Below are 27,605 nucleotides of genomic sequence, written 5' to 3'. Positions count from 1 at the left end.
GAATTTAATACTGCTTTTACTGTATTACCGCCGTGGCAGCGTTGCAGCATTTCTGAATTTTCACTTTTTGCCCGATCCATTATGCCAACAGACGTGCAAGTCTGCTTTTCAAGCACCAAACCGCTAAAACAAAACGAAATGGCTTAACCAGCTAAGATGCATTCAGACAGAAATTCTCGCAGTGCTTCACTTCGCCGTTTGCCATCGCAGTCAGAATTTTGCTCTTTGTGTCTCACAGAAAAACAGAAAATAGTAGGCGGGCTCTGGGCTTAAGGAAAGTTTTGATTCCTTGCCTTTTGAGTTCTTATTCAGCAAAGATGTAGGATGCCAACAGATGACTCGCGTGGTCTCGCTGAATAGAATGACATTTCTTCTTCTTCAAAAGACCTAAAGAAGTTGTCGAACACTGTCACAAATACAGCCCATTCTGGGAGTTCAGTCCTTCGTTATTTTTAACCAGAAGCCTCGCTTTACCTCCCCCAACCACTGTTACCACAAACCACTTTAATTTTGGGATGGTTTGCCAGTACAATCTCTAAATCAATGGTTAAGTGTAGGATTACAAAAAAAGCCCTCAGAGATAAGAGCCCTGGCAACCTTTGCCATTCATACGCCTCTTTGACCGCAGAAGAAGAGGCAGGAAGAGCACGTGCCTTCAGACCCAAGGTCCACTGCTGGTCCCAGACACAAGACACACTGCTGCCAGGCGTTTTAACTTTCTGAACATCTGCACAAACCACTCGCGCGCACCAATCAATCTCCCGTCACTCAGCAGGTGGAGTTTGGAGCCCGGTCTGAACCTGACTCCCAATTAGCTGCACAGCATGGACGCGCAGCTTTAAACGTACCAAGATCCGTGCCGAGCTAATCACGCCGGAGGTGCAGCAGCCACCGCAGACGTGGTGCTTTGCTGTCACGCAGGCAGCGAGGCAACTGAACACCTGGCCTGCAGGCAAGACGCACACGTTAAACCCAACGAGAAGGGGCTCTTCTCCTCCTGACCAGCTCACATGAAGACAAGCATCACGGTGCCTGTAAACCAGACAATAAGCACACACCACTGCCCTATATGGTGTATCACACGCTGGTTTTACCTTTTTCTTTTCCTCCCCTCAAGGAAAACATCAATAGAGATGTGACTGCACTTGATTTCATTTTATATTTTGACTCTCGAGCCAAGAATCAGATAGCCCTCTCTCCGAGGTCAGGCACCCTGCTTCTGACAATGACTGCTTACTCCCAACACCTCTGCAGACAGCCTTACAGGTTTTTTTTTTGCTTTGATTTCAAAAAACAAAGATAGAGGTGCAATAAGAAACGCTTGAAGACAATGAACAAACATTAGGTGGACAGCAGAGAAGAGCACCGTAAAAAAGTTTAACAAGGAAATGCGGAGAGGACAGCCAAGTCATGCTTCCTTTGCAGACTATAGTAAAACGTGCTTTCTAACCAAGATGAATTAGAAACACTTCAATTATGCAAACTAACATTAAAGCTTATGGTTTGGGAAGCCAAGGGTTTCCTACTGCGTTCCTAATAGCCGGACAACTAAACGACTGCACTGTTTACTTTAGGATGCCACATTCATGATATGGCACAGCCTAAACATTTTCTTTACAGAAAATAAGCCTTAATGAGTTAACCACACACACGCACGCACGCACACAAAGCCTGCTACCTGCCAGACAACCTCAGGCTCTACATTTTTTAATAATGAAATAGCTACTCGTGCCATTACATAAATATTATTACATAATATCTCCTTTGTATGCAAAATTAGAGCTACAACAAAATAGGCCCCACTACCTCAATATCGCATCTATTAATCCCACTCATCCACTTGGCAATTCGGGGCTGGAGATGCACCAGCTCACCACAGCTTTAACGCCTCACGTCTCCCTGTATCTGGGAGCAGATAATTGGGAAAAAAATGAAAAATGCCTGTTCTGCCGTGCGAGCGGATGACGGAAATTTGCTATTGCTGGGGTGTTTTGTTACACGTTTTTTTGTCTCGCTTCACGTTTGGTGTATACGAGGGGTGGCTTTTCCAACACGTCCATAAAACATGGAGAAACACCTTAATCCCCAAGGTCAGCATTACACAACGTAAGCATAAAGGGAAGGCAAGCGGTGACCCCTCGACACCTCGGAGAGGAGGCTGTTTGTGCAAAAACCACACCGAGACAGCAAAAAGGGGGGGGGGGTGAAACCCAAACACCCCCCCCCACACACACACAAAACCCTGAACCCGGGGGGGGGCAGCCCCGGGGGGCAACATGTGGCCGTGCCCGCCTGCACTGCAGCACCCGCCGCCCCCGGGGGGGGGGGGAATAATAGGGAATAATAAGGAATAATAATGATAATAAGGAAGCGTGATGGTCATAATAATTAAGGAATAAAGCGCTGGGGGAGTGCTCCCCCCCCCTCTGTCACCCCCCCCACACACACACACACACCTCCCTCCCCAGCCTTCACGGGGGGCCGGCAGGTGAGAGGCGGGGAGGGGAAGGGAAAAAGGGAAAGGAAAAAAAAAAGGGGAAAAAGGGGAAGGAGGGGAAGGGGCCGCGACCCAGCCACAAAGAGCAGGAGCTGCCTCCCCCCCCCCCCAACCACCACAGGCGCCGCCGGGCGGGCGGCCACAGGCCCGCCGCCAGCGGGCCCCGCGCCGCAGCGGGGTGAGGGGAGGGAGCGGGCTGTCTGTCTGTCCGTCTGTCCGTCCGTCCCTCTGTCCCCGCGTCTGTCCTTACCTGCGGGGGTGGCGCCGAAGACTCTGACGACGGGCACCCGCCCGGCCGGGGCCTCCCGGCAGCGGGCCTGGCAGGGGTCCAGGCCGGGCAGCGGGCTGCCCATGTAGTAGTCGGCGGTGACGATCCGCACCGAGAACATGGTGCTGGCCGCGACGACACCGACACCGCCACAGCCACCGCCGGCACCGCCACAGCCGCCGGCACCGCCACAGCCACCGGCACCGGCACCGCCACAGACAGGGGCGCGCGACCGGAGCCCGCAACGGCTCCAACCGCCCCCCCTCCACCACCACCCCCCCCCCCGCCTTCAGGGCGCGCGCGCAGCCCCCCGCCCGCCTCCTCCCTCCCTCCCTCCCCTCCCTCTCCTCTCTCCCTTCCCTCCTCGCGCGCGCGCGCGCACGGCCGCGCGCCCCCTCCCTCCCCCTCTCCCTCCCTCCCTCCCCTCCCTGCCTCCGCCTCCCGCTCCGGGCGCGTGCGCGCGCCCCCCCCCCCTCGTTTTACTCCTCCCCCCCCCCCCCCGCGGGCGCGCGCTGCGGCTGTTGCCATGATGATGGCGTCACGGCCGGCGCTGAGGGGAGGGCGGAGGCGGCGCCATCTTGGGGGCCGCGCCGCCTCGCCGCGGGAAGGTGAGTGAGGCGGGGAGGAGGGGAAGGAAGAGGAATAAAAGCCCGAAATGCACGCAGCGGGGGTGGGAGGGGGCAAAGCGGTTGCCTTCAGGGATGGGGATAGCCCCTCCCGGCACAGCCTGGGTGTGGGGGGTGCGAGGTGGCAGGAGGCGGGGGTGTGGAGCTGTAACGCCCGGCAGGAGCCCAAGGCGTAAAACATGTGTTTCGCATCTTCCTCACATGTGTTTTGGGTTGGGGATGAGACAAAAGGCAGGTCAGGTTGCCACCCTTCTTTTTTTTTTTTTTCCCTGTAATGAGCAGGAAGCTTGCTCCGAGGGTAGGTATTCAGCTACTCTTTCATAAGCTGTTTGCTTTCACTTCTTTACCCCTGTATCCCCTAAACTCATCTTTATACAAGCAGAAACAAAACATCAAACTCGCTGGTCCTCAAAAAAACCTCGTAGCATAAAAGTGAGTAGTTGCAATAGGGCCGAAACCCAAACTGTTTTCAACTAAAGAATAACTGAGCTACAGCTTCCTTTTTATTTTATTTTTTTATTATTATTATTTACTTCTGCAAGGCTAATCTTTGGAAAACAAAATCTTTGGAAGTGAGTGTTCTGTAATGAACACCCGAGTTGCATGCAGACTAGTAAATCGCTAGGAGGTTACCAAGTGTGTTACCAAACAAAGTTTCTAGCCCTTAGTATTTTACTATGTTTTCTACTGCTCCGTAATTAACAACATTTCCTTGATTTTCCATCAGATTTTGGTATGGACACTACCTCGTTGTGTGCTCTTGTCTTTCTGTTCACGTGATGGTAGGACTTCCTCGACACTGTACCTTCCAACCACTCCTTATCAAAGGCAGTAGGATGTCCGAAGACATCCTAACATCTTTGAACACTGGCAGCTGTGCTCTGGCACCCCTTCCTACATAGGTGTAAGGTGCTACAGCGTCAGTACTCCACTTTTGTACTGGAGGTGCCAATCCAGTACCATATCCTGTTGTTATAGGCAGCAGGACATGAGTGTAGCTGCACCTCAGCTGGGTTGGAGTATAATCCTAGGCATTTAAGCTACTGGATGATTCTGGCTCCTTCTGAACGAGTGCCATGTATGAGGTGCAGGCACAAGTTCACCCCTGCTAGCCTGGCTGAAGGGAAGGCAACCGCCCATGGCAGGACAGTGTGGGTAGCTGGAACGGGAAACTTCTTAGAAGCACAAAGCAAGAGTCGCTAAAGCACATCAATCAGTCTTCTATTTCATTACCAAAAAAAATGTTTATTAAATCAGAGAGGGCTGTGTTTTGAATTAGGAGGAACTGTTGCAAAAAGGAAGACAGTGGGACTGAGACAAGAAAAGTTGATACCTAACCAAGAGCCAGCTTCCTGTTCCTACAGGCTATTTATTCAATTTCTGAACGTGTTGCAGGGCACTTTAAGCAAAAATTAAGTGTCTTTCCTTTTTGATGCAAGTAGCTTGATCCAAGTGGTAGTCTTAGTCATGAAGACATTTATTGGGTATTTCCTCCTAGCTGTACTTTTTCAGTTTCTCTTCATTTCTTAGAACACGCTTTGACTGCAAGGAGGATATGAAAGTAGAATAAAGAATTGTCTGCAAGGTCACACCGGGGTAAGGATGTATTTTCAGAAGGGGTTTGAGTCAGCACTGTCACGAGAGGTCCCCTGCCTCCCTCTTCATGGTAGTGTGAGTACTGGAATAGCTGCATAATAAATTGGATGTGGGAACTGAGCCAGGTAAAAGTGATCCAACTAAAAAGTTGGGGTTATGTTTAACCTAGATCAGGTCCCTTGTCTGCCTTGTTATGTAGGTGTGTGAGTGTCTGCGCTTGCACAGTGGAGGAGGCGGCGCAGGGGCTGAGTTTGAGCAGCAGGGAGGAAAAAGAGAATGCTGCTTGCAGTGCTGTTGGCTTGCGGTAGCCTAAGTTGATCGCTCGTTCAAGTTGCTGAAGTCAAAGAAGTGTTGATGGTATTGTCAGTAACCCTTACAGGAGGTGATGGAAACAAAGTCTGTCTGTGGATTTCCCTACATTTCAGCTTGTGTGTCAGGGTTTGCCTTTAGTACGCACTTTATTTGTTGTTCGTGCATGTGTATACATACACATTTTGTTGTAGCTGATCCCTTACTACCTGAAGATGCCAACATCCTAGGATGTCAAATATTGCAAAAGGAACTGTCGTGGTTAGAGAGCACTGCCACCCATTTCCCCAACTGCCTTCAAACTCTGTATGGACTCTGTAAGGTTTTAGTCAGGTTTAAAGCAAGTCACCCCCTTTCTGTGCTCCTCCAGTTGCTAAGCAGCAGCTGTTCTCCCCATTAGCCAGCCACGTATTTGCATGAAAATAATCAAGCTCACGTATAAAGCTGCTTCTAATCATGCGGTTAAACAGCTGTACAGTAAAAAATGGAGTGCTAGTAGTATTAGTTATCACTGTAACTGATTGCTGTCCTAAAAGGTAGGATTTCCATGCAGAGTAAAATCAGGACAGCTATGCTCTTTTTTTAACAAGAGACATGTCACTTTTTTCTTTCTCTTAATCCATGCTCCGTGCCTACATCGAAAAACCGTTCACAAAATGATACCCACGGTTCACAAAAAATGATAAATGCAAATATGAGCAGTGAGCTAGCAACTAAACACGGTAAGGAGCAGGGAAAAGACACCTCTTCCAAATATCTAATTATAATAACAAGATTCCCCCAAAATGGTGTTAAAAGGTTAAACTGTCACACAGAAGGTAACATTTTGTACAGGACATCTTAACTTCGCAACTGACTTACGTATCCCTCTTTGCGTGCCTATTGATTTCCAAGACATCGAGTTTTTTGAAAGTCTGTGCTCTGAAATCTTGGAGTGCTCTCTCTCTCTGCGGATGCCCTGGATTTATTCCAACTGTGTTTCAGAGTGAGGGCCGGGTGAGGGCCGCATCTTCTCGAGTGTCGATTCAGGTTACAGAAACACGGTTTCTGCAGGGAGAAAACCTGAGCGTACTGATCCGGAGTAGTATCTGGTACGCTTGGCGTCCTGATCTAGACAGTCTGTCTGCATTGCACAGGAACTGCATCTCCCTGTGTGCACCACACAGAATCCATGGTCTCATGTTAGGCTCAAAGTTGTCTAGAAATGCTGAGAATGTATAATTAAATATTCCCCTACCCAAAGGAGTAATAAGGGTCAAGTCTTCTCTCAGGATTCTCGCTTTGGAGGCTTTTCTTAGCGTTAGGTACCTAGGCCAAGTGCAACCTTGATCTGATCTGGGAGATGAAAGAGCAAGGAAAGCTTTCTCTTCTAAGTTAGGCGGATCTGGGGTTTGAAAACAGATAAACCTTTCACATATGGGTGCCTTAACAGCAGGTTAATGGATAAATTCATGCACCTGTGCAAAATATTAGGAAAGATTAGTTTCTGGCTGTCTTTAATGTTTTAAGAATGGTTATTAGACTGGGCATCTTAGGCGAGGTACACAGAATTGGAGGCAGCGTTGTGCGTGCCTATCATAGCAGTGGCAAGTCAAGTGCTGTGTGGATGTTATCAGCTAAAAATCGAAACACAGCATATGAACAGCAGGGAATTGAGCAACTCCCGAGACTCCAGACTGGCTTAAAGTGCCACTTAGGCTGCAGAATTCATTTGTGGAGGTAGCTGTACTTTGGAAATAGTGCTTAAGATCCCAATTCAGGAGAACTCTTAACAAAAATAAAAGTTCTCAGTGAAGATACCGGGTAGGCAATTGGCTCTGAAGTACAGTGCAGTTGGGTTCTACCAGAAGCAGGGCAATAGCACATTTCATTAAAGATCTTACACCAATAATGTCTTGCCACTAAAAACCTGATGGGAAAACTAAGCTAGGTCTCAATTACAAAAATAGTTGAAGTATCAAAGCAGTATTTTAGCAAAGACTAGTGCCATATGACAAATTTAGTGGGAGTCATAAAGAATTGCTCATGGGAAATGATAGTGGATGGTGTTGAAAAGAGAACTATAAAACGGGAAGTTGTTTTCTAAGTAGAGTCTACCAATCGAATGTCTTTGAGCTAGTCTAATTTAGCACATAAATAAAAGTTGCTGGTAACCTTAAATTTGGAGGAGAATGGGCATATGCAAGAACTGTCTGTGTTGGATTTGTGTAGTAGAAATATAATCTCTTGCTAATAAAATGTGAGGTTTTGAACTTTAAAATAGCTGATAATTTTTTAATGTTTTAATGGAAAATCATGCAGGAATAACAGATTTCTTTTTTTTCCCCCATCATTTTCAGGTCTTGCCGTGGCCTCGCATCAGTGGCATCAGAAAAATCTACCAGTGAACATGCATACCGGAAAACACTTAAGTATTCAAGAAAATGATACCATCTGAAATGTAAAAATGAATAAAGAATTACATGTATGTAACAAAGCAGAACTATAATGCTTTTTTTTTTTTTAGTTGAAAAAGTGGCCTTATTGATTTAACAGCATTAGGGTTACAAGTGTCATACAAGAAAATTGACAGTAAACACTTGATTTTGGTTCCAGAGATAAGATAATATTCCTGATCTGTTCTTTGCTGACAGAATCCTGTATTCAGGATGGGTTGAGGTTCCCTCCCGTGCTAGGAGAATGACCTGTTGTCAGGAACAAATATTTATGTGGTTCTGTAATGAGTTCAGGTTAGTATAACAAGAACACACCTATTGTTAGGGAACAGCTAACAGTCTAGAGACAAGTACAGTTTATTGATTGTGTGTGTGATGATGAGAAGTTCATAAATGAAATTTGATTAAGATGAACTGATTAAGTCTTAAGTAATTGAGGAGTAGTGCTAAAGCTGATTTTGTGAGAGGTAGCGCTGATTCATAGTGATTAAAAAAATAAAACACTGTCTACTGCTCAGGTCTAATGACTAAAAGTTGGGTATGGCCATGAAAGAGAAAATTGTGTGTAATGGCATATAATATTTGAACGTTAATACTGTTTGTGGGAATGGTGTGCTCGACAGTGAGAGTTACTGGCAAATAGTGGGGTGGTGGGGAAAAATTTGAGTGTTTGAGTAGCTTCTGTTGTAAAAATAAGTCACTGGTTTATTTTTACAACAGAGCTACCAGTTGAGGCTGGATGTGGTTGATCCTTCCATCGCCTTTCCAGGAGGAAATGTGTGTGACTGGATGGGGTTTACTAACTCAAAATACATATCGTTTATTTGTACACATATGTATGTGTGTACATAACCCTCCCAAACTGAAATTTCTATTCCATGCAACAGAGCTGAGGTAAATGGTTGTAGGAGTTGTTTTTAAATTACCAAACATAACAATTTTTCATATTATTGCTCTGATAAATAGCCAAAACATTTAGCTGATACTCTCCATGTGAAGAGTTAGCCCAAATGTTTCAAATTGTGAGTAATTAAAAAGATTTCATAATGGAAAATTTTCAAGTAGTGTAACTGCAAAAAGTCCCGTCAGTCTACTGTGGCTCATGTAGGCAAACATACGTGCACTTGGGGTGATTAGAATATTTGTTGTTTCAATATGTGAAATGTGTTTTTGTGAATGAATCACAGACATGGGGCTGGATGGGAAGTGGCGAAACCTATTTCATTTTAAATGCTGTATTTTTTCTGCCATGTAGTCTGCCTTACGGGAGGCACTCCCCATTCATGCATCAGACAAAGCAAAAGAAGCCTCAGTCCAATATGACAGCCATCTGTTATCCAGGAAGAGATAGGAGAGTCACCATCAGAGTAAACTTAAAGTGCTGTAAGATTAAATTAGAGCTGGCAGGGACCAATTAAATGCTTTGCCCATCTCTGTCAGTATTGGTTCCTGTAACACATGGGTGCAGACTTCATGCTGCAGTTCCAGATACCTTTTCTTTTTTTCCATTAGGACAATTACCCGTACTTTAGAACTCAGTTTACATTTCCAGTATTGTTTGAATCTTTCTGTTCCTAGTTAATTATATACATATAACTTTTTATCACCTCATATAATTATTTTCCTTCTTGGTATTTGTTTCTTTCAAATAATTTTCCAGAACAAGCAGAATGTTAAGAAAAATAGCATTTTGAACTCTTTACTTGCCTACCTTAAGCTACACTTGCTGAGGTTTGTTACATTTCCCTTTGAGTCTTTGCAGCTCCCAAAGAATTTCTGTTATTTTTATGTGAATTCCATCCAGTTTGCTGAGATCTTTTTGGTAAAATGCCTAGAACTCATTGGTGAATTCCAGGTGTGGCTACAAAAAGTGTGGATGAAGAATTTATGGTTTATGTCCATACAGAGTCTCTTATTTTGTTTCAGGCATCCATATGACCTCCATGTGTAGGGCAGAATGAGTTGCCAGAGGGTATTAATGTTTGGTTCACCAAGAGGCTTGAAGTGCTTAGCTGGTTGTTCACAGAGAAAATGTTCTGCAGTCTGCCCTAGAGCTATAGAGAGGGAAAGTGTTATCTTCCTGCTCCAGGATACACTGCTTCCAAGTATGCAAGTTAAATCTAAATTAGTCTTTTTGTTGGTATTCTGTTACAAATTTATTTGTAGTTTCTGCTTGCTTGTTATCCTTAGATCCCTTACAAATATTATGCCTTGGGGTTATTTCCATCCTATTGAATACATTCCAGAATATGTTCCAGAATATTTTTCTCAGTCTTTTCCATAGCAGTAGCTTGCTTTCTCTTTAACTTAACTTCATCTTGCTGTTCTCTGACTGCATTTGAGCCACGCTGAATTACTTTGAGCTATCTCCATGTCCTCAAAGCTGTCCACATTGTGGCTGCTCAGAGATTAATGAAGACGTCAAAGAAAACAAGGCCTCATAACAGTTCCTTTGGCACCACACACACACGTACGTTGCTGCATGTCCTTTTTCCTAGAAGTCTTTTATTTGCTGACAGTTTTTACAGTTTTTATCTTGAGCCCTACAATATTCACTGTTTTATTTAAGCTTCAGAATTTTTACACAGTCCTTGCTTGCCGTATAATCGCCTCTCGTTCAGCGCTGTAATCTATCCAACGCATTCTGAGGGATTTGGAGGTTTCGTGAGAGCACCAAGTGCTGTCCTGAACTTGGAGCGTGTAATATCTAAAGATTTCCTTTGGACCTTGTATTTTGTTGTGGCTTTTGGGAAGAGTGTTATTTGTTCTCTGGTAAGCTAAATATTGCCTGAGGTTCTATTGTCCTTTAAGGCCAACACGTTCAGACTTGCTTGGCCTAAAGTTGACTTTAGTAAGTTTAGAATTTCAAAGGTAGTGTTCTTATCTAGATGTTAAAACAAACAAACAAATTTAATGTGGCAACTACTGAAAACCTAGTTTAGAAAACGTTTACTTAGTACTCTTTTTCTGTACTCACTCAGATGGGGCTTTTCAATGTTTTCAGGGGTTTGCTTCCTCCAGTGTGGATCTTAATGGTAATGTATAATCAGGAGCAGGAGAAAAGAATGGTATGCACACGTTCAGATGCATCTTCCTAAAATGCAGAAGGCCACAGAACACCACAGAACTATTTAGTAGATAGTATTTAGTAGATATCTGATATTTAGCCGGCAACTAGTGACATTTTGTTTTTGGTGTGACGTCCATCAGTTAACACAGTTGCATTTCTCTTTCCAAAATCAAAGCACGCTTCCATTTTAAAGATGCAAATACTACTGTTTGTGCTAGTTAACAGTACTGTAGGTATTATTAGATGTTGCTGGGTAAATGGCACATCTGGGAAAAGGCAATGCAAACAGAGTAGTTACAGGTAATCCCAGAAAGATATTACTGGAAGTTCTTCCAGAACCTGGTCTTTCTACATACAGATGCCCTATATAAATACTTCTGTGTGTGCTGGAGATCTGTATATCTAATTATTGTTATGGTCCACTGATTACAGTAATGTCTGCTGCAGGTTGACACAGTGCAAGCGCAGATCCCTTCAGCAGACAGACCTACCTCAACAACTTTGGAGTCTGGCAAATAAAATTAACTTTCTTACCAGTACATTGGTCATTTTGTATCTTAAAGCATGACAGATACTGTTCGAGATACAAACTTAGGAAGAATACAAAGTTGCAGAGTAGCTCTGTTCCTCTAATGTGATACGGTAGCAGAAATTAGGAACTCTTGAAAGGCAAGATGCCATAATTACGTGTATTGGTTATGGACTCACGGACAAGTAGGGAAATCAGATCCATTCGCTCTGGAAGCTGTGCAGTTAAGTGACTGAGACTTGATTCTGTTACAATATGGTCTGTGTTTCTTGAGGAGTCTTGCAGCTGCTGCAGTTAGAAAAGCAGTGATAGCTGTTTTCCTTCAGAAGCATTAACTCGATGGCTTGCCTAATAAGATTAAACAACACTAAGCAAAATCCTGAAAATAATACCTCCTGTGCCATATCTCAGCCTCCCCACCCACTGCATCGTCACCTTCCTTTCCCTATACTACTTCTAAAGCCATTTTGTGGAGATAGCATTTTGGGTAGCTGTGTTTCTCAGGACGGAACTTCGGCTTTTGACCCGCTTGGTATTTTTCCTCTAATGGTTACGTGATTTGTTCTCATTAGGACCATGTGTGTTGGTTTTTTTTCCAAAGAAAAATTGTTGATTGAAAGTATTAACACACAAGGAAAAATAGGAAATGATTATGTTGTAATATGAAAGGGTATCAGATTGTTCAGAGAGGGAAGGGAGCCTTCCAAGAAGTGATCGCATTCTCACACTCAGCTTTAAACACATTCTTTATCTTTAAAAGGAAACAGAAGAGAATCAGTCAGTAAATCAAATGTCCTGGTCTTGTCTGCGAACCTGTATCATTCTGAAATAAGGGCTTAGGTTTAGGCATTGGAAACAACTGTCAGTGCCAAGACCTCTTGAGCTTTGAGAGAAGTGGGTATGTCTTTCATTAGCGGTACCTTTCTTGCATCTCTTCATTGCTTTTCTTCATCGTTGCCAGAAGATAGCAGTTACAGTGGCTGTTCTGGGTGAATCTTGAGGTACCCGTTAAAAAAAAAAAAAATATATATATATATATACTATTTTTGTACTGCAATGCAAAAGCTCTTAAAATCAGCAGAAAGCTTTTTTTAATATCTGTTCAGAAAAGGAAACTGGATTTCTTACCAAAAAGCCTCCACCTTGACTTAGTTGTTATTGGCAAAAAACCCACCCTGTTTAAAGATCACATGTTCTAGCTGCAATTTTTAAAATCTGTCTTTTGATAAAGATTTCACTGCCAGCAACCTGAGTTTCCCTCTATTGCTCCAGCACCAGATTACCAGGCAGTTCCCTAATTCTGTCTTTTTCTGACTGGAGTAATGCAAAAATTGGTTCTTTTAGGCAAAAGAAATCAGCAGCATCCATGCATTTCAAATTCCTTCAGAATTGCTTTATCACTCTTTGAAAGTATGAGCATTTTAAAATTTTTTTAAATTAAATGGTTCTGTTTAAAAGCAGATTCTGCTCAGGTAAGGAAAAAACACAGAAGTAGTTGCTGAAAGGGATAAAGTGCACTACCTGGAAATGTGCACTTCTCATGTTCTGATGGAAAAGGAGATGAAGGAGCATGTTAGAGACACAGCATTTCTGTAAGCATTGTGTTGCTGTTAGCATCAGTTATTAGCATGGCCTTAATAAAACCAAAACATTTCTAGCTAACTTCATTTCAACCATCTATAAAATGAGAACGTTGTTACTTCAGAGGTTAAAAAAAAATCCGAATTGCTTGGCATTAAGTGTCGTGTGAGAGCAGGATTCACAATTTCTTCACTGGGTTCCTTGAAATGTTCGTTACCATATCTCACCTGTATCCTGTGATGGGCTGGGGAGCCTGCAGGGTCTCCAAAGGCTGTGCACTGAGCCTTTTGGGGCACCGATTCAGGATCCAGGCACTGTGAGTGACGAGCAGTCTGGGGTCAAACTTCTTCCTTACTATGTATGCAAGCTGTGTAATCACTGCTTAATGAAAACACATAAACAGGCCTAGGAGATTAAAGCATCCTTACTGTCTCTGGCCTCAAAGTCTTCCGTTCCCCAGCCCTGATTGGCAAAATCTCAAGCTGGAGCTGAGAGATACTCGGTATGCAACCATCTGCTGACGGGGGTGCTCTCCTACCAGACGGGAGAGGCTGGTTTGAAGCCCTTCAAGCAGTGGAATGCCTAAAATCCCATCCACGGTTTCCTATCCAGCTGCTGCTGAATAATGCATTGTCCTAACCCCTGTGCCGTGATGTAAGAGTAGGCAACAAAGGTACATGTCCCAGAGGAGGGGGAGAAATCTGTGTGCTGTACTCAGTTTGCATGGGCGTAAACGGCCACACAAACCTATAAAGAATTAGGGCAGTAGGTTTTATTTCTAATTAGGCCTCTAATCCTACAAACCACTTATAGTTTTGCACTGTGATACATTTATGCTGTCTGAAATGGGAGTGCTTACTTGTGTGGAATTCTGGCTGTAATTGCACACAGGTTCTGATCTGGGCCATTACATTTTTGCTTATTATTCATCCAATAGTGCTGCTACAAACCGGGTACCTCTGCTGGTACCCCTTGCCCCGTCAGGGTGAGGGGAATCTCAAACTGTGTAATGGTTCGAGGGGAATCTGCTTCTGTGCTCCATTTCCGTGCCTGTCCAAACGAGGTGCTTGCTCAGGCACATCACACGGAGCGTTTCAGCTGTGGGGTGAAGAGTCCCAGGGCACAGCTTTTCAATGCAGGAGGGCACGAGGCTGCAGTTCGGCTGGGCTGCGCGCCGTGTTTGCATGGACAGATCCTCAGACAGTTAATGGTAGCGCAGAATGCTTTAATGATTTTCATTTGCATCAAGCTGTTCTCACCTCTTAGTAACATAATGGATAAATAAAAGAAGCCTTTTGTTTGCTCTTCATGAAAGTTACCAGTGATTAAGTGGCGCTGAGGGAACAGACTCATGCTCTCATTTAAAAATGAAAAATAAAAAAATTGACAACAAAACTGGCCATCAAAGCTGACTTCAAAGTGACCTACTTCATTTTGATTTAAAATGGCACTTGAATAATCCTATTTTAATGTTACGCACATTTCCTAACTCAAAACACAGAGCTGGGCATTGCTAACAAAACACAGAAATAGTTACTACATCGGACACAAAGTTCTCATCATCTGCTAGGGTACTCTTCGTGGTGTTGAATTACAAACAAAGCTCTGTACACTTAGACGAGCTTTTCTTCCAAATGGATTCAGCAGTCGCTTCTATTATGAAAAATTATACCCAGAGTGGTGTTGCAGGTAAATTGGTATCTTTTTTCACGATACGGTGGTGTCAGACAATGACGTTTCATAAGGAAGTCCAAGCCAAGGGCTTGCTAGAGCGAATCTTTTCTTAAGGTGTTTTCCTACAAGTTTTATTCTCAGATTTGGAATTCCCCTGTGGAAGATTTCTGCGAACCGTCCTGGAACATGGCAGATTCTCTTAAGGACAGAGAGACTTGCACACCGTGACTTGGCCCCTTGCGGTTCAGCATCAGCTTCCTGGGGACCTCTGCCAGGTATCAGCAGAAAGAGCCTCTTGGAAAGGAGGCGAAGGAAGTCTGACCATGTTGTATTTCTAACCATTTTTGAAGGACTTCATGGGCAGTTCGGTTTCTTTCAGTGTTACCTGTAAAAAATCTGAGTGGCCCTCACAGCACTTTGAAAATAAAGCTCTGTTCTTAGATACATCTGTGTCAGAATGGCCATGCTTAAATGATTGTTCCTAATTTAGAGGACCATGCAGCATGACTCCATTAGTCTGTTTTTAGCATTGTCACCTCAGTGCCAGTATTTTTTTTATGTTTTTTTCCCTAAATACGTTAGAGTTTCAGCTTTATGTGTGTCCTTGAAAACCACAGCCACTGCACATCCTGAATATCCAAATTTCCATTGTCTCCACTTAGGGTACAAAGGTACAATAGTCCTGAGGCCAGCAAGGATTAGCAGTCTTTCAGGTACTTGGGTCTTTTATTTTCAGCTGATAACTTCCGATCCTTTCAGTTTCTAACCTCCTGCCTTTGAGATAGCGATCTTGAGTACTTCTCGCGCCATTCAACTTCTCTCTTTCAGTCCCTGAGTTATTTAAATCAGGATACAGAGCCTGACTCCGTGTATTTGGAGTACCTTCCATTTTCATGGAATGAGTCGGGTATTTGGGGACCACGCAATATGCAAATGCGGATCCGCTGCATGCTCAGTTTTTATGGCCCTTCTGCTTTGTATTTGCCATCTGATTTGTCCACTAATTAAATTACTGAATGTACAATAAGAATATATTAGTCCATCTTTTCCTTCACTGATTTTAATTCCTTCACTCCTCCAGTTAATTTTATTTTGAATCTGCCTTTGTGTTCTCAGCGTAGCAGAAACAGCCCAGGCAACAGCCTGCAGACGGGGAAATTTCCATCAGTCTCCCCCACTGCAAGAGGAGCGTTGGAGATCATTACACGTACGATAAAGGTGGCTGAATTCAGCGATTGCTGCCTGACTGGCATAGCAATTCCTTGGCAATTTGTTACAGGTTGGGAGGGCAAGGGTTTAGGATGACGTCTTGGAAGAGATCTTCGCACTTGCAAACTCTCCAAGTGAAGGTGAAGCGCTGTAGCTGATGCAGACAGAGACCTAAAGCAGCCTTTTGTGTCCCTGCTACAGTGGGAAAACTTTGTTCAAGCACGTCCTTATGTTTTTAATAGAGGGGCAGAAAATTGCTTCTGTGTGGCCATCCCTGCTCAGAGATTCTTCAAAACCAACATTTTCCAGTTTTTCCCTCCTTTCTTTCTTTTTTTGGCTAGTAGTTGCCTCCATGAGTTAGATTTATAAACTATGAATCTAAAGAGGATGAAATGTTGTCCAGAGAATTTGATCCAGATGTATGTTAGGGTTTCAGTAAATATCCTATAAGTATTCAGGGCGAAGAAGGTTGCTGTTTTTTGTTGTTGTTTTGTTTTAAATAATCATCCTGGTTAACTTACAAGCAGCCAAATTCATCCCGTGTAAAAATCCAGGGAAGTCAGTAGTATTTCAGCAGGGATTCATGTGGCCCTTGGGTTTTGGACCGTATCGTGTTGCAAGCTCCTAAAATAAGACTGTTTGGAAAGCTACGGGCTTCCCATCTTTTTGTCTGGAAAAGTTATAAAATGGAACAGGCAGGCTTTTCACTGAGCTGCTGAGAATGCAATTCTGGCTATGCAATCAGGACTAAATAAGGAGCAAGATCTGCACTAAAAATAGAAACGGAGGCTGATCCAACTGCAGCATGAGTTACAAGCCTCGCAAAGCGAAGGATCGGTGGGTTCAGCTGAGGACACGCAGTTGCAGAGAAGCAAATAAACTTCATCCTGCTCCTATAAAGCCATCCTACCCTAGCTGCTCTAACCGGATTTCTAGCAGTCAGCAGAACTATTAATCATCCTGTAAATTAACATGGTATTTCAGATTCAGATTTTTTTATTTTTTAAAGAGAGGATAATATTCACCGCGTAGTAAGGGTTGGGTTTATGCAACTCTTTGGGGAATACAGGGGAAAATGGCACAGACGGATTTAGTGCGCTTTCTCACGGCTGGGTGAATAAATTCTCACCACTCTTTTGGGTGTTAAGCTAATGCCCCTGCTGACGTTAGGGGCCCCTAAGGGGGTGTGTTCAGCTCATTTGGCTACCTCACCAGGCCTGGTGCCTTGTCACAGCCCGTACAGTTCAGTGTGTCCTTTGAGGGAAGTTACTCTGCTTGTTTAAAGTCCACAATGCTGTAGGTCGGTCATTCCTTCCCTCTACCGTATTTTGTCCTGTCCTGTCCTATCCTCTCCTTCATTGGCAGCACAGTTCAGAAAATGTTCATCTTCTATTTGTCTATTTTGTTTTAGGTACCGTATCCTTCACAAGCTTAATCCCAAAACTTGCCCAAGGAGTTCAAATATATTCCTCGATACATGGTAGATTAATATCACTAATTTGTTGTTAGGAACACAGAGCTATTAAATGTTTGGATTACGTGAGCACAGCCAGCTGCAGCTATGTTCTGCTTGCTTGCTTTGCCTGTTCCTCTTTTCAGGCAGTGATACAGCAAGCATGAGCAAATTTTTCCTTATAGCCATCTTAAAAAATGAGAGGTTATGTAACAGGCTTAGATAATTCATTGTATATCTTCAATTTTTTAAAATATGGGTACATATGAAAATTAACAAAATCGGTAGACACCAAAGCAATCTCCTCTATTGCTTCAAAGTATTAATTTTTGGCTTTCGGTGAGCTGCAGAATTTGCTTCTGAAAATGCACATTGTTCGTGTACCTGTGCCTTTTAACCATGGGGGTAGCTCAGGCAAATGGGAAGGCTGTGGAAGGGAAGCATTTGGATCCTTTGACACATGGGAAAGCTTAGACAGCAGTGAGAGTATGTGGAAGGCGACCAAAAGGCAGAGCTCATCAGACTTCCACGGGCCAAGAAAAATTCAGCATGTCAGTGAGTCACAAATCAGTCGTTGCGTTTTCCTTCCTGAGCTGCCTCCCCACCAGAACATCAGCTACGATATTTCCTGTCGCCGGACTCCCATCCCAGCGCCCGTGTTTCCTCCCTTCCGCGTCCCACCCCGAGTGCACGGCGTAGCAGGAGCCGAGAGCAGCTGCCTCGCAGAAAGACACGGTGATCAACGCAACCTTCCTGGTGGGGAGGAAGCAGCCTCCGGCTCCAGCCGAGTGCAGAGGCCTGTTGTTGCTGCTGTATTCTCATTACTTATGCTTATATTTGCAGAGCGGTATTTTTGGGGGGATTAAAAAGGAGAGCATGCAGTCCAGGAGGCACGCAGAAGGGATGATGATCAGTAATGGCAGTGAGTAATTAATGGTGAGATATATGGATCGTCGTGTTTTGGCCACATGCAAAACTCACCCAGGTTACTTCACTTACCAACTTCAGCTGAAGACTACGCAGGGCTTTGTTCTCATTTAACTCTGGGCTACGCGTGCCCCGTTTTTGTACACCTTTAGCTATTGCTCTTTGGTACGAATCATTTGGTACACTACAAGCAACACGAGCCTGCCGTGCAGATACAGAAATATCAGTGACTTTATGGAAATAAGCTCCATACTTTTAGCAGCTTAATCATTACGCTTTAAAAAGCCACACCCCATCCAACAAAGGATTTTGAAAATGATGTATGCAAAGAGAAAAAGAAATTTAAAGCATGTTTTAGGCAACTGAAGGCTATAGAAAGAGGAAATGCGATTACTTGAAGTCGCAGTTTCAGCCCAGGTAGATGCTTATATGAGCATTGTACCAATTTACAGCGAGTTTGGTTCTAGGTTAGGAGACAACGGTGGTATAACTGAGGTGTTAAGAGATAACCCCCGAACTGAATATGAACAGCGATCTAATTCTACCTTAGCTGCCTATTTACTATTAATTTTGAATGTGATAAAGACATAGGATTAATCCTGCAGGTCCTTACACATGCAGAATGAATAAATTAAGATTTTTTTTTTTCCCCCTTAAGTAGGATTTGTTTGTTTTTGTCAGAGCCCTTTCAAAGTACAAGGAGAGGTCACAGCTGTTCTTTTCATTCACATGTAATCTGGTAAAACAAACAACATATGTATCGGGCATAAGAGTTTAGCACTCCCAACACAGGGATTTGTATATGAATTTCAAAACTGTAAATAACAAATTATGCTTAACCTTTATCCTACCGCCCATCAACCTGATTTGTTCGTAAAGATTTGTGCTGGAATTGAGGTTTTCATGTGCTACATTGTTCAGAAAAATAACACTCTCTCCAAGTGCAAGATAACAAGGTCCACGTTTACATTCGCAGCTTTAATTCTAATTGTCATGTCTCCTAGATTTACATAATTAGGCCATTTACATAATCACTTAAGACCTTCATCTGCACTCCAATAAAAGTAGACCTGACCTGAAACCTTGCTGACAAATCACACTTACTCACGTTTTGTACTGCAAGCATACAGGACTGACCACGGATGAGGGCACACAGCCTTTTCTGGAGAGCTTCACGGCACCTGAGTGAGCTTGGTGGTTCAGCACAGCAGCACCGAAATGCTCACAAGCATTCTGCTGGCAGTCCTTGCCGCCACAATATGTCTGGAGCAGATAGGGCCTGGGGAGAGGAGGTGCAGAATATGGGATGTTTACATCTGGTCCAAAGGACTTCTCGTTCCATCGGAGTGCAAACATAGTCGTGATGTGATTTACCCTGTGAGAAAGAACATCCAAATCCTGAGGATTAAAAAACAAACCCAAAACATGTCACTGAGTTTCTTGCAAGTCAAGTGGTAAGATTAGCTGAATACTTTGTAAATACTAATCAATTTCTCTTTCTCTCTCTTTATTTTTTTTCCTTGATGGGGACAGCTACAGAAACCCATCAGTTTGCACACTGTCACAAGGAGATTTGCTTTTGCATCAGGCATTAAACTTCCCTTTGACTTCCTCAAAGCACACAACCTTTACCTCTCATTCTACTCTAAAAATACTGACAGTTCAGGGGAAATATGCTTGCCAGACTGAAACACGAGAACAGTTCAGTGCAGAATAGGTGGTTGCAATTCTGTTAGATGACAGGAGCAAAGATGAGTTTCCTGCAGGAAATGAGTAACTCATGGGATATGGGTTATAGCTTGTCGCCAGATAAGTCACGACAGAAAGTTATCATCTGATAGCTTTTGGATGGCCTCTTCAGTTAGGTCAGACCTTAAAACCAGTTTCCAGTGGACAAATACTTGCAACAGAAAAGCCATCGTGATTGTTGGCCATCTTCTTATACGGCTTCATGTCAATACTGTGTGAGCGTGGCATTGCTGTCTGTTCCAGGAAGAAATTAAATTATGATACTTGCATGAAGTCTTTTGTGTGTGTGTATTGTGCATAGTCTACAAAGTAGCTGGGTCAAAGATTTCAGCAGATGCTCCTGTTCGAAACACAGACAGGAAATCAAAAATATTTGGAGGCATCTTCTCAAAACAGAATTGTCCTGAGTTCACATCTTCATAGCACAGGTCAACAAGAAGATGATTTCTGCATTTCAGGCATCGGTGTTTCCTTTTGTACTTACCTGCCAATCCTCCTAATTAGCAGATTACTTGGCAAAATCAGTAGGACTCAGCAAAATTATCTTTTTAATCTACGCTTGCCAGAAGAGTTCTGGTTTCCAGATATCCTGAATAGGATAGTCCTTAAGGACTTCTCTGCATTCAGAGCCACAGAACAAAGGAAGAGTTTGGTATCTGGACTTAAAGTTGTTTCCTCTCCTCTCCTGAATGCTGGATGGCTGTTAAGTATAGGAAGTCCTGCTGGTCACTTGGTCTTGATCAGTGGTAAGAAGGCCGCTTTGAGGCAAATTTAATTGGTGAAGGAAATGAGATTTTCCTCCTAGAACTATGAAATATCTTGAATACATTTAAGGAATTGCTATGTGACATTTTAAACCGTCTTCTGGCTTTAGAGCAGTAGGCAATCCTGAAAGGAGTTCAGAAGTCTGTACTCAGTGGCTGCTCCCACCTCACTGGTTCTTGAAGGATCCAAGCAAGGTAAATATGACAGCTCTCCTACCTCAGACTGGAAACTGTGCCTGGACACACCAGCTCCCAGGAAGCCCCCTTCTTGGCAACAGCTTTATCTCAGACACCTACAGAGCGTGCACTTGAAGCTCTGTCTTGCCAACTTGATGGATGTCACGTGGAGTGTGTAACAGCTTTTGGAGGGAAGAAACGTAAGTGATGTTCCAACCACGACCACAAAACCCTGCCGTGGAGGGAACTGATGACTGCTGTGGTGGAAGCAGGGCGATGTACTGCGTGCAGGTAGCTGCCAGGAGGAGGATCTTGGAGAACCTTACCTATCAGTAATTGATTAGTGCTGGGTATGTGCATATCCCAGCCAGCCTCCGTTTTTGTTACAGTCCTGCACCCCTGGGAAGTCTGTGCACACAGGGTGCACTGCGTGTGCTATAGCCCAAATTCAAATCTCCAGCAGCCTCAAGGCTTACATGTGCTGTAGCACACAAAGAAATGTTTGGCTCTGGCAGATATGCATATACACCTCTCCTAGAGCTCTCCTTGCTGTATCCTAAGTAACTTTTCATTCACTCTCAGGCATGAAAAGCTTTTCCACGGGTTTCTTGTGCAATTAAACTAACAATATCTGATAGCATAAGGATGTTCAATCTTACAAATAAACAGCTTGTTTTAAAGCTATGCCTGCACAGCAAGTGCAGATATTTAAGAACCCAAGTAAAATTTGCAGCGCATTGCCAGGCAAGCAGTTTTAAGATGGAGGTAAAGCCTCATCCCTAAAAGCAAAAATATGGACCAATCTACACAGAAATAAAAATTGGCAAGGAAAGATCACATTTGCTCTCGAAGAATTCTGTACATTTCCAGATTACAGCCAAGCAAAACCCAGGTACACATCTGTCTCCAATCTGCATACTCGCAGGATGTCTCTTCTGCCAATTCATCCCTTAAATAATTCCTGGGTAATCACGTTGTTGTCATATACAGTTGCTCGAACTTACCCAATGTCTCATAAATAATAACAGTAAACAAAGCCAGGGAGTAGGTGGTGCATAGGGTGATGGGAAAATAAGGATTAAGGAGGCTAAAAAAAAAAAAAAAGAGTAAAAAAGGCTGGGGAAATAGAGCAGAGCAGAAGGGGAGCAAAAGAATAAGCTCTGAGGAAAGTCGGTGCCAATAAATATAATATCCTACTCTCAAGAAAAAGAGAATAAAGCACAGATGGAAATGGGAGGATATGTTCATCCAAATCCATTATAGGAAAGCAAGCTGATTGCTTGCTCTTATGCTTCTTTACGGTGTTTTAACACTGCTTCTGTGTAAAATCATGCATTGCCATTGGTGGGGGAAAGGTGTACCTGGAATTCAGATGGCCCCTCAAAAGGGAGCATGTGCTGTACGAATAGTGAAGCACAGAGAGGGGAAATAAATGGTGGTGGCCATCCCCAGAGAACTCGCAGGCCTTCTGAAAGCCAGGGGTCGAATTCAGACTCCACTCTCCAGTTTAGTTAAACAAGCTACAACTGTTAGCAGCAGGTTTGCTTTCTTTCAACTCAAACTCCAGTCTTACCTTTGCCCTTTTGTTGCAGTGAAAGGCCAGCACGTACGTATACGAACACAGAATTATTTTATTTTCTGTAATGATCAAACCCAAATGTTACCTTACCTCTGCCAGCTTTGTGTAGGGTGATGTGCCATCTTGCACATTTATTTTCCTGGAGTGATTCCCAGAAGTATGCTATGCTTTTTCTTGCTCGTGTCTCGCTAGCTTTATTTATGAGTTGTGTACATCAGGTTTTTGGTCCCTGGGGACGGGCCTACACAGGAAATCTGTAGGCCATATTTAATACATACAAGTACGAGGGTAGTAAAAAGCACGATGATACTCCAAATGATCTAATCCAAAATTTCAGCTCGATCATGGCTAGGTTAGCGCCCATAGTTTTAAACCACAAGCGCCTCTATCTGCTTTGTCACACAGGAGGAAAAGATGTGGTAAAGATTAGTAAGGCTAAAAGAAATTGTACTTAGCACTCACTGATGCTCTTCAGCTGCTGAATATTTAGGAATTAAAGTCTCCCGATACACCTTTGTAATAGAGTTATGTAGTGCTAGAGGACTGAAAAATGAAACACCACTGCCTGATTCTCTATTTGGAATACCTCACCTCAGTAAGCCTCACGTCTGCAAAAGCCTCTGTTAGTTCTTGTGCAATTTGATGAGTTCATTTTTCTAAAACTGGACACATGGAGCTTGGGGGAAACAAATTTAACATAATTTTTATTAACATAAATTTTACAAAAAATTAACATAATTTCTAGTTGCTTAGTAGAATTAAGAGTAAATGATTCTTACCTGGATTGTTTTAAGTGAAGTGCGGGGAAAAATCTTCCACTTTCAACATCCGCATATAATCTGAGACACCAAACTTGCAAGTAGAATTGAAAAGAATGCATTGGGGAGGTAAGTTCAGCTCCAGATATCAAAACGTGATTAAGGACAACGCGCCAACATTTCCAGGAGACTTCCCTGTCAAGTGGAAACAAAGAGCAGATTTTCTCTTGATTTACAGAATTGCAATTAAGTCATCTCTGATGACTGAACCTAATAGCAGTATCATCATTTTGCAGTTATTGATTCTTACTGATTGCGTAGAAAGTATATTTTTAAAGATAACTTTTTTCTCGCTTAATAGGTGCATGAATTGGCTGGAAAAATAAATCAAGGTAAGGCCCTTTTTGTCCCATGCCATCACAGCTGGAGACAAGCATTTTGCTGATGAAAGCTGATTGGTATCACATTATCCCCTTGATTACACCTGTGCAATGCCATTAATTGAGAAATAGCACGACCTGGGGAAAGCGAATGGCTGGTAATGTACGGGAAAGCTGATCTACAAGGCTGGATGTACGTGTTGGCAGTGCAATGAGGTTCGCTCTGCGGCAATTCAGGCTGCCTTAGATTTTGAGTTTTCAAACAAATCAAGCTTGTTTGTGTTGCTCATGAGTTTATGGTCAGTTCTTGGTTGGTTGATTGGTATTGTTGTATTTTTTTTTGGGGGGGGAGGATTTGGTTTTCTTTAATGAGAAAAAAATCACTCGGAGGCATGACGAGGCGTGCTTTGCGAATGGTTACGCTTAGCTGTAATCTGCCTGGCGCAGTGCTCGGCGACTTGCGGGCAGAAAAATGCACTCGTCTGAACTGGATTTAGGAGCGAGGAACACTTCGATTTGGGGCAGCCGAAGGAAAATTGTATAACGCTGTTGTGCTGTCCTGAGCCGGAGGAGAAGCCAGTGAATTGCATGCTTTTTCCATCTTTGTAATCAGTTTGTTATGCGCAGAGCAATGCCGTGGGATTAAGCATTTTGTCTGCTGGGTTTCCCCTGGCAGCATGTGAAGAAGTTCATTATAAGTGCTTATCACATGATCCACTTAATCAAACCGCTGGAACTCGGAGAATAAGTCACTCTAACACGAGCCGCCAGAGCCGCCTCATGAACCACTTACTGATACGCTCCTCCCGGGTCAGGGCACAAAGAGTTTCCTTGTACCTCGGGGCGCGATGCAGGAAGTTCATTATCCCCAGTCCGAATTCAGACGGGAAGAAAGGAAGCAGGGCTTACAAAGAGGCGACAGATGATAGGCGCAGGGTTCTGGTTAGCCTCTCAAACCCCTCGCCTAGCGGGACTGCGAGCTCCTCCGAAGAGCAGCCTTCTGGCTCTCCGTGTTACGCACGGGGCAGCTATCTGCACGGCTGGCTTCAGCGTTGTGAAATGCAGATGACACAGGAAAAAATACTTTCCTTCTCCTGATCAGATGCTTAAATGGAAGCACGTGGGGAAAAAGCAGGAAATCAGAAGCGAAACCATGCTTTTAGCAGGGCGCGGTGTCACACCAGGTTGGAGGTTGCTTTGTGTGGGGACGCACAGGCTGAGCCTGATGTGGGTCTCCAGATGAATTTTTCGTACTGGAAATTGCTACTGAAAGAAGAAGCATCAAGTAGGACAAGGCGACATGCTCTGTAAGGCATAAAAAGCAGGGAGGTGTGCAGGGCTGAGTAGTACAGGCAACAGAAACAAAAAAGCAAGCTGGTTTGATGGGCTTTATGCTTTATTTCCTAGGGTAGCTCCAAGTGAAGCAGGTCAAAGGGTTCGTGCCATCGTCCAGGTACTGCTTTGAGAAAACAGTGAAGCCTGTCTCCGTGCTGAAGTCCAGCCAGCCCAGAGCTTTAAAATTCATCCTGCTGATTACTGCTAGGCTCAGCCTGGAGTGAGCACGGGGTCTGGACCACATCCTCCAGCAGACATGAGGTTTGGGATGCACGGATTTCATTCCTACTGGCAGAGTTAGGCGGTGATGCCGTGTCGCTGCTCTCCTTTAACCCTGGCTGTCTCGGCTCAGTAAAACCACGGGGCTCTTGGCCACAGAGGCACTGATGCACCAAGCTGGCACTGCTGGGGCTGCATACCAGCAGGGTTGGTGCTGCTTCAGTGGGTTGGTTTCCAACTGATAAGTTAAAGGAGGACACGCGAGCCTGAAGGAAAATACCATTTTGCTGTCTTTTTCTTCATTTTAAAAACAGGTAAAATCATTTAGCATTTACTCCTTTAACATAAAAAATGTAACAAAAAGATGAATCTATCCTAGCTGGTTAGGTTAGCTGCTTCCTTCAATTTGATCACATTATAATTAATTTCTTCCTTCTCACCCTTTTATCACGCTCCCCGTCTGTCTTCCCAGTTTCTGTCGTGCCTATTCAAAGGCCCCATCTCATCTCTTCTGGGACCGTCTCACTCCCGGGTTTCTGCTATTTCAGCTTCTGCACCAGACGGTGCTTCAGGAAAAAAGCATCTCTGTTGTAGGAGTGGGAGGAAAATGGACCCATAAAAATACAAATTACTTGCGTGTGCACAGTACTTGTCAGTAAGCCTCAGATAACTTCACCTAAGTGGCCCGTTTGCTCTCAGCGCCGCTCCTTGGGTAAGGCACCTGCGGCAGAGCGAGCTGATGGCGTTGTGCTGTCTGCAGCAATTCGGCAGTGAAATGGAGATAAATGTTCTCCTTCTAAATGATTTCTCAGTGCCTTACGCGGTACACATGAGTGAGCTGCACACAGCATCCACAGAGTTTAAGCGATGCTACCAGACCCTAACCTCGGTGGCTTTGGCCAGTACCAAGCCAGGCTGAATTCTCTCTGCCAGCCGAGGGATGAAAGGCTCTTTAAACGCATTAGCTACTCCTGGGCTGTTCAGCTCGATCCCCACTGGTGTTATCTTTTTTAGAAGTCTTGCTCGCTAAATTGCTTCCTTTGAAGACCTGAGCAGCATCCTGCAGCCCCCGCTGCTCGCTGGAAATCCCGCGCGCGGAGCATGGCGATGCCAAATGCGCCCGGCACAAAGCGCCGCGCTGAGGGGGCTGTCGCTGGGGGTGGCTGAGGAAAAATAGAGCGGACACGTTGTAAGAACCGTCAGCCCGAGGAACAGAAGATAGCTTTGAAGCAAGCCTCAAAGTCAGCATGTCCAGAATGGGAGTCCTTTAGGAAAAAAAAAATAAAAGGAAAATTTAGAGTGAAATACGGCCAGAATGAGCTCACTGCAGGTGGCGTTGGTCATGAGGTTTAAAATCACTTTTAATTATGAACTATTTCAGTCATTATTTTTTGTCCGATGTCTACCATTACCACACCTTTTCCTTTCCCTAGTGGAAAGGACTCTCTTTGTGTGTGCTCTGGGGCTTCCCCACAGCATTTTGCCTGCCCTAGGAGGCTGGCTCTCCCCTCTCCCCTTCCCCAGCACCCCGTCCCGCTCGGATGTGTCCATGGGATTTTGCCTGTGATCCCTGGGCCCACTGGTGAATCCCCAGGGACCCCTGCCAGGGTTGGGGCGAGAGGACGGCCCCACAGGCCGGGGGCCGGGGCAGGGCTCTCCTGGGCAGGCCGGGGGGAGGCTGCAGAAAGCTGTGGCCTGCCCAGCAGGGGCTGTTTCCCCAAACACGAGTTATTTATTATGTGGTGATTATTAAACCCACAGGTGTGGGCAGAAGAGAGGGACAGGGGAGGTGTTTGCTCTGCGAGATAACACGCACCTGCTCTGCGTGCCATGCAGGAGGGGCTCTCCCGGGGCTGTTTTCCTGCCTTACCCACTCGGCCTCTCACCCTGCCAGGCCCCGTATCTCCCTGCCCTTAACACCCTCCCTCACATTTCCCTCAGCCTTAGCGTTCCCCCGAGCCACCAGCCCAGAGTTGTGCAGCTCCCGGGGCAGCATTTCATGCCCTGCACGCGGGGTTGTATGGGATTACCTTCGTACCACCTGTGTGTTTTCAGCCTCTTCTCCCTCACCTGCTGTATTATTTCTGTTTCGCTGTCCTCGATCCCTACTTTTGTTGTTTTCTCCTCCCTCTCCCTCCTCGCAGCTCCCACCATCTGTCTCTCCCCAAATACAAAGCTTTAGGGGAAGGGATTCATGAGGCTGCTCGCTCGTTACTCGCCCTCTCCCCATCGTGGTTTCTGTCCTTGTAGGACGCTCTAACTAACGTAAAGATCAATGGATCCTGGGAATTGTTATTCAATTAATAGATAAATAAATAAATCCCTGCAGTTAAATAGATGGGGCTCTTTGTACTTCCGAAACGCCAATGCTTGATTTTTATTCCCTTGCTCTGCAATCGTGTTTTTTTTCAGACAGGGATCAGCAAAACAGAAGAATAGAGATGGTCGCCGGAGCATTTAATGCGACCTC

General features: G+C 44.4%; 1 protein-coding gene and 1 long non-coding RNA gene across 2 annotated transcripts in view; one reads left to right on the top strand and one right to left on the bottom strand.

Annotated features, from left to right (window-relative positions):
* The window catches only part of REV3L (REV3 like, DNA directed polymerase zeta catalytic subunit), a 115,310-nt gene extending 112,268 nt beyond the window's left edge, over positions 1-3,042 (bottom strand). Inside the window, exon 1 of the mRNA XM_068677689.1 lies at positions 2,748-3,042. Coding sequence (XP_068533790.1) covers positions 2,748-2,886 — 139 coding nt within the window. The 5' untranslated portion in view covers positions 2,887-3,042. The remainder of the gene's footprint in view (positions 1-2,747) is intronic.
* Positions 3,043-3,210: 168 nt separating this feature from the next.
* LOC137854380 (uncharacterized) lies at positions 3,211-7,772 on the top strand. The gene is made up of 2 exons (XR_011095130.1): positions 3,211-3,373; positions 4,119-7,772. It is a non-coding gene; the product is annotated as an uncharacterized lncRNA (long non-coding RNA).
* Positions 7,773-27,605: the final 19,833 nt, after the last annotated feature.

The sequence above is a fragment of the Anas acuta genome, chromosome 3, assembly GCF_963932015.1.
Source record: "Anas acuta chromosome 3, bAnaAcu1.1, whole genome shotgun sequence".
In the NCBI taxonomy this organism is placed as follows: domain Eukaryota; kingdom Metazoa; phylum Chordata; class Aves; order Anseriformes; family Anatidae; genus Anas; species Anas acuta.
Note: the sequence above shows the minus strand (reverse complement) of the source record. Positions and strands in the feature narration are given on the sequence as shown.